The following is a 7,623-nucleotide window of genomic DNA, read 5'->3' as shown; positions in this document are numbered from 1 at the left end:
AGACGTAATTTTAATTTTAAATTTTAAATGCCACTTTTCAGACTTTAATTGGCTAGACAATTTGACATCCGCCCCACCATTTATTTTGATTGCTAGAGAATTCCTTAAAAGGCCTTTTAATTTCTACAATTGATCAAACGAATGTGACACTTAAATATTTTTAAATCAATATAGCCTATGTTACACCACTCGATCCTTATCAAATAATTGTTATAAATACACTCACTCCCTTTGCTAATTGCCTTACTCTTGAGTTATAACTCTGTGTTCTACTCTTCTGTAGTTCTGTTTCTCAACCTTAACCTTACTTTCTTTTGGTTTTTCTTTTTGCTCTCTACTAAATTAGCTAACCTTAACTACAATGGAGTCCTACTTCCGTCTACTATCGATATTCGTTGTTCTCTTTGTAAGATTCTTAATCCTAGCCTATTACACACTTGTTATACTATATGTTACGTACGTTTTATTTAATTTATATATATGATGATTAGAAAGAAATTATTATACTAATTGAAATTCTTTAATGTTAATTTTAATAGGTTGGACTTGGAGTTACAAGTCATGCAGCTTCATCCTCAGAAGAATACTGGAAAAAGATGTTGCCTAACACTCCTATGCCTAAGATCATTGAGGACTCTTTAAAGTCAGGTTAGTATATATGTTATATACAAGTTGCATTGATTTATTTTGGCCTGTGTTTGGTGCATAGCTTAAAACTAAAAGCTGAAACTGATTATATTAGCTGATTTTGACTAGCTGATTGTATTAACTGATTTGACTAACTTATTTTTTTAGATGATTGTATAAAGATATTTGGTAAATAGCCGATAGCTTAAAGTTGTTTGAGTATGTGAAATGACCAATAAGCTAATTGTGGGATAGGAGGATTTTATAAATTAAATGGAGATATAAGTGTCATTTCACCATATATTAATGAAAAAGCTAATTAAAAGATCCTGAAAGGAGCTTTATTTTCCAAAAAATACTTATTTAGTGAAATAAGCTCTTTAAATAAGCTTCCCACCAAACACTTTAAATTAGCTTATTTAATAGTCAATAAGCTAATGTTGGTCAAATAAGCTAATATGTCCAAAATTCCAGATTATTCATGAAATTGATTATCATGTACACGTATCTTGTAGTAATTTGTAAAGTCCTTAATTGATTAGATGTTGATGTCTATTATTTGACATTTAAAATCTACTATCATGCTTGTTACATACACTATTGTACTAGAGGGTGGCACGGGAGTTCATGTAGGAAGCAACGGAGTTGATGTGGATGTTGGGAAACCAGGCAAAGGAGCAGCCGACGTTCACGTTGGCAAAGGTGGAACATCCGTATACGTCGGTCCAAAGGGAAAACACGCCTCAGTCGACGTCCACCACAAAGGCAAACCATCTCCTTTTCTTTACCAATATGCCGCAACCAAGACTCAACTCCAAGATAACCAAAGTGTAGCCCTATTTTTCCAAGAAAAAGACCTTAAACCCGGAACTCACATGAACCTACACTTCACCAAATCCACCAATGGAGCTCCCTTGTTACCCCGAAAAGTTGCTAAATCTATTCCCTTTTCGTCAAAGAAACTACCGGAGATTTTGAGCCGGTTTCACGTGGAAACTAACTCAGAACAAGCACAAGACATGAAGGAGACTATCAAGGAGTGTGAAGCCAAGGGCATCCAAGGAGAAGATAAATATTGCGCGACTTCCTTAGAGTCTATGGTTGATTATGCTACTACTAAGCTAGGAAAAAAATTGGATACCGTCTATACTTATGTAGAGAAGGATAACAAGATGCAAAAGTACGATTTTACGGGTGTCAAAAAGGTACCATGTAAGGGGGCAATAATATGTCACAAGATGTTTTTCGCTTGTGGCGTATATTATTGTCACAAGACCGAGACAACAAAACCTTACATGGTCTCATTGGTAGGCGCCGATGGTACAAAGGTTAAGGCCGCGGCTATATGTCACGTTGATACGTCGAAATGGAACCCTAAGCATTTGGCCTTCCAAGTGCTTAAGGTTGAGCCAGGGACTGTGCCCGTTTGCCATTTCCTACCGGAGGATCACATTGTTTGGGTTTCCAAATAACTTATATATTTTTTTTATCGTATTTATTATTATATGTCTTGTAATTTTATTTAATTAAAGTACCTTTAATTTGTTATTTGGTGTGCATACCATAAAATAAACAGTTCTTGTTTATTTAGTAATGTGCCTCTTAGGCATGATTGTTGTACGTGGATCTGATGTAATTTCATGGATATGTATGTATGGATTGCAGATAATTTATTTGTAATGTAAAATATGATTATAGTTTATATATATTGCTTTAATCTCTTGAACTAACTTTTTTTAGTTAATTGTTAATTAATTAAATTCTTGACCATGTACGACTGTACGAGTTGTTTATAGGTACACAATGTACTTTAAAAAAAAAAAAGTTTTTGCTGAAATATGCTTATATTATTGGAAAAAAGAATAGTTTAAAAAGGAGAATAAGGGGTGAGAATTATCTATATTTGTAATATAAAGTTGGGTGAAAAATTAACTAATCGATAACATCAATGAATTTATGGAATTAATGCTAGGTTATTTTGTTATTTAACCTTTGTTAGAAAGGGGACACAAAATTGAAAGATTAAATTAAAGGATGTGACATGGGACATGAGTTGTTTTAATATTTACAGAATATATGTATAAATAATCAAATTGCACTAGGTTACCTAAAATAGATAGATATAAATCATATTAGTATGAATTTGGTCATCCTTATTATTATTCTCTCCATAAGTCTTTGTTGGAGTTGGTAATGCAACCGGAGATATTTGTTCTCATTTGGTTGTAGACTCGTTTCGCAACAATTGATACATGGTCGTGTGTCTAATAGTACACGATCGTGTGATAGCTCTTACATATAAACCCAACTACACGGCCGTGTGATCTTTCCTACACGACCGTGTACTTTTGCGGACAAGATTTTACCACACGGTCGTGTACCCTCACCTACACGACCGTGTACGACAGCATCAAAGAGGAAGTTTATATTTATTAGGTTTCTTTTGAAGACCTTATAAATATACTACTACTACTTTTCCTTATTCAGATATACGTTAATTTCATTATTGAAATACCCTAAACACATAAACACAAACCTACCCTTTGAGATCTGAACAGTTCTTGAGCAATTCCTCGCTTCGGGTTCGGGTACACGAATTACGAAGGAGAGTTGCGTTAAACTTGGGGGGCATGCGTCATCAGGAAACCTGTACCGGTGGTGGCGTATTTCGCTTCTAAGGCAGTGGATTTTGTTCCACGGCGCAACTGTGAGTTTGAGATCTTCGATCAAGTATTTTTCCCTTTCATCTTCTCTATTCTGTCATTGGAATCAACAGGTATTTTACCAACAATTTAGAAGCGAAATAGTATTAATTATTATACTGTTGATTCCCGGATTATTCAATTATATATATCATTTGATCGGGATCGTCGTATGAAATTCATCCACATTATTCGAATTTCAAGAACCCTATTTTATGGGGATTATTTCTTAATCGGCAGTTTGTGAAATCTGTTTACGTAGTTGATCGATTGACTTTCTTAAGAAATTAAGTTCGATCAAACAATTTAATTAAACCAATCTATTAATGTCCCTGTGTTGGAGATCAAGGTGGGTCTTGGTTTATCAAAAAATATTAATCTTATTGTGATTGTGGGACAAGGAATTAAAGGAACGTTAATCCTCTATCTTCCAAGGCTTGCAGACTAGTTGCCTTATTATTTAATTCCTAGCAAAAGGATTTTTAATGGATGGGTAAATGTCAGAGAATGAGTACAACTAATGTACAAAGATCAAAATTCTCTATAATGTAAAGATGGAGTACCAGAGTGGTATTATGGTGGCGAGTAGTTAATTTAAGTCAACTGAGATAAAGCACATCAGATAAAGTGGTCGGCCATGGGAGCATGATTCAGGTTCATTGATTGTCTATGCCGTCTATCGATGAGTATGTGGCAGCGAGATCGATTAAGCCTCATAGCTGTACAAGCATTGTACAACAATGTAAGTCACAACTCGAAGGAGTCGATCATGCTCGACATACCAGGGAAGTTCCTTCTCAGTATATTAATGTTTATCAATTTCTAACTTTACATAATATTGGTGTCTATTATTATGTGCCCCTGTTTTATATGCATAAGTTTATTATTATGAGCTATTACAATGCAATGTGGGGATGAGATGAGTTAGTTCTTGAGACTAACTAGTAAGTTAGTTGTACTCTTGTTGCTGAGTGGTATTGAGGAGGAAGGTCTCCGAAAGTGACGTTTATCTGTGGCCTTTTGCTTGTTGGTTTGCGAATAATTTATCTCTGCTAATGTATGTTTGTCCAATGATAATTTACTTATGCTCATGGACTTTAATGTGTTTTGTCCTAGTAGATTAGGGATGATATGTGTTCTATCTTACGATAGTGTGTTGTTGACCTTATTCCTAATCATGGACAATGTTTTGTTGAGCACGGAGTATGTGATAAGCTTGTAAGTGTCCCTTTTTAGATTAAAAGGGGATTTAGAATTATTATTTCTTTTAATTCTTGTGATCTTATATTAGCTTTGTTCACGAACTTGAAATGTATTTAACACTACTAGAAAACTGCTGTTTTCCGACGGAAAAAATCCCTCGAAAACACCCTTTTTTCCGTCGAAAAAGGTGTTTCCGACGGAATTCCGTCGGAAACTGTCGTCGGAAAACCTTTCGTAGGAAAATCGACCTTTTCCGACGAAATTTCCGTCGGAAACACTTTTCCGACGAAAATTCCGACGGAATCGGAATGCATTTTTGGGCACTAATAAAGTCCGTCGGAAAATTCCGACGAACACAAATCCGTCGGAAAATTCCGACGGAATTTCCGTCGGAAACGGATTTTAAGAAATTAAAAAAAAAACACGCCACGCCACCAGGGGCGCGGCGCATCACCACCTCTAAACACCACCAACCCTAAGCCCAAACCACCACTCCCTAAACTAACCAAGATCCATCCACCACCACCACCAAACCCTAACCCAGACCCACCCAAATCACCCAGATTCACCAACCACCACCACCGCACCACCACTCCCCAGCCTTCCCCAGCCTTACCCTAACCGCCCAGACCCACCCAAATCACCCAGATTCACCAACCACCACCACCGCACCACCACTCCCCAGCCTTCCCCAGCCTTACCCTAACCGCACCACCACTCCCCCTTACCCAACACAGACCCACCCCCTAATCCTGAACGACCATTTCCACCACCCTAACCCACCCAAATCAATATCTAACACCAAAACAAACCCAGATCTACAACAAATCCGGCCGTACCACCACCAGAAAAAACCACCACCATCGCAAAAAACCACGAATTTCAACCAAAAAACAAATAAAACCCACGAATTTCAACCAACAACCAAAAAAACGAAAAACAAAAAAAAATTGAAACCAGAAAACATACCTTACCAACCGAAGCTTCCAATTTCAACCCGTATTTGGTTTAATACGGCTAAATTCGACCCTGAAACCTCTAGATCTAGAGGTTTCAGGCTCGAATTTGGCCGTATAAACCATTAATAATACTCCGTATGAAATAGCAAGATAACACCATTAATATAGGCTCGAAATAGCAAGGTTTCACGGCGACGGTGAGAATTGAGCAAGAGGAGGCGGAAAGAAGATGAGGAGAAAATAAAAAAAAAATAAAAGAAAAAGGGAGAGAGGAGAACGGAGAACTGAGGAAGAGGAGAGAAGAGAGAGCTGAGAAGTGAGGAGAGGAGAGGAGAGAGAGAAGAGAGGCGGAGTGAGGAGAAGAGAGGCGGAGTGAGATAGAAGAGAGGAGAGAGAAAGAGTAGGTTGAATATATATGGTGGGAGGGGCGCCCATTTAATTAGGGTTTGAGGGGTTTGTTTTTTTTTTTTTTTTTTAAAAAAAATTAATTTCCGTCGGAAACTTATAATATTCCGTCGGAAATTTTGCGACGGAATATAATTCCGTCGGAAATTTCTTACGGAATAAAATCCGTCGGAAAACACTTACTTTACGACGGATTTTCGACGGAAATTCCAAATTCGTCGCAAATTTCCTACGGAAAAAAAATCCGTCGGAAATTAGTGTTTTCCGACGGATTTTCATGTCCGTCGGAACCGTTCCGTCGGAATTAGACCTTTTTCTAGTAGTGTAATTTGCTAGAGGTGTAGCAATTATTTTTCTTGTTGATGGTCTAGATGAGACCAGGTTGATTTCCGTGCTTATTAGTAGAATGAAAAAGGCTTGACGTAGCAAAGCCAGAATGGTCGTGCAAGTTTAAAGTGTAAGTGCCCCACATGAGGTAAGGATGGCAATTAACCTTCCATATGTCTTTAAGATCTATTAATATTCTGTGAATGTTAGTATTGTGGGGGTTACAGATATGTTTCAATTGTTTATTGGCCTGGTGTGTAGTAAGTAATTCACCCAAGTATATGGATGTTACTCCCTATTTTGTTACCCGAGTCATGTTTATTTTCATGTGGTATATGTGATGTGGGGGTTTCCAATTATGAAGAATTGATTTCTATATGTGTTTCACGTAAAGCATGAACGCTTGTGGGACTGTGGGTGATGTGTTTGCTGAATATCTGCTACGTTTATCATGCATGACCGTGATATGTTCAAACCTGTGAAATGTCTCAAGTATATGTTTTCCTATGACATGGCATGTTAGTTTTGCTCGTTCATAGAATTTGTTCTTGCTTCCTAAGCTTTATTCTGCCAGTAAAGTCGATGAGTTCATCACCTAAGGTGTATTTGATTAAAGCTTGAACTAGTTTTGTATCATCTTGATTTCACTTTCTTGATCGAAAGTTGTATGTAGATGGTTTGTCGTGTGGTATGTTTTCATGTAGTGGTGGATAAACAATCCTGAAAACCATATGAATACGCCTTGATTAACTAGTTGTGGAAAGAAGCATGTTAATGCGAGTTTGCGCTCCTTTGAGTTTATATGCTTGAGAAGAATATATCTTGCCTTGCTATTAGAAATCCATCTGTTGTAAGTATCTTTCAAGGTGAGTTGAAAGGAGGTTGATTGGAAATGAGCTGAAGGTAAGATACTGTGATGTCAGGATTTATACTGTAAGTTTGGTGCTGACCCATCTTTGTGACTCACATGGTTTGTTCTAAGCTTGTCTGTTTTGCAGTAAGGTTGCTTAAGCTTCCTAGCATGATTGATTGGAAATCAAGGGTGTGTATTTAAAACGCATGAACAGGGGACAACTTAGAAGATGAGGTATTTTTACTCATGATGTTATATCCTTTGTGATATGTATGGTGAGTGGGGGTTAGATTTGAGTACCCTAACTTGTTATGTTAAGTTTTTCTTGGCATGTGTGTTGAATTTCTTGATGCATGTGTGATGTTACTATGGTTCGCATTGATAGAGTTCATATGCTAGAATGATCATAAGTTGTTAACTTCACATGCATGTTGTTTATTGAGATAAAGATGTATATGTGTCTCAAAGCCAAGAAACAAATACAAGATTATGAGATAAGAAGAATGGTTCTAGGCAGTAAGCCAATGAACTAATAAAGGTACGCATT

At 37.0% G+C, this 7,623-nt stretch overlaps 1 protein-coding gene across 1 annotated transcript; it reads left to right on the top strand.

Moving 5' to 3' along the window:
• The first annotated feature begins 361 nt into the window (after positions 1–361).
• LOC145593914 (BURP domain-containing protein 3-like) lies at positions 362–2,099 on the top strand. The gene is made up of 3 exons (XM_081650274.1): positions 362–406; positions 540–648; positions 1,237–2,099. Exons 1-3 carry the CDS (start codon positions 362–364, stop codon positions 2,097–2,099), a joined length of 1,017 nt encoding a protein of 338 aa, XP_081506400.1.
• Positions 2,100–7,623: the final 5,524 nt, after the last annotated feature.

This window comes from Chenopodium album, chromosome 19 (assembly GCF_948465745.1).
Source record: "Chenopodium album chromosome 19, dcCheAlbu1.1, whole genome shotgun sequence".
In the NCBI taxonomy this organism is placed as follows: domain Eukaryota; kingdom Viridiplantae; phylum Streptophyta; class Magnoliopsida; order Caryophyllales; family Amaranthaceae; genus Chenopodium; species Chenopodium album.
This window is presented reverse-complemented; position numbering and strand designations above follow the sequence as displayed.

What these genes read in the sequence shown, in the direction of transcription:
- LOC145593914 (XM_081650274.1), top strand. Translation starts at nt 362, where the DNA reads ATGGAGTCCTACTTCCGTCTACTATCGATATTCGTTGTTCTCTTT. An exon ending in CGATATTCGTTGTTCTCTTT is followed by an intron (nt 407 to 539) that starts GTAAGATTCTTA and finishes TAATTTTAATAG; the next exon opens with GTTGGACTTGGAGTTACAAG. An exon ending in TGAGGACTCTTTAAAGTCAG is followed by an intron (nt 649 to 1,236) that starts GTTAGTATATAT and finishes CTATTGTACTAG; the next exon opens with AGGGTGGCACGGGAGTTCAT.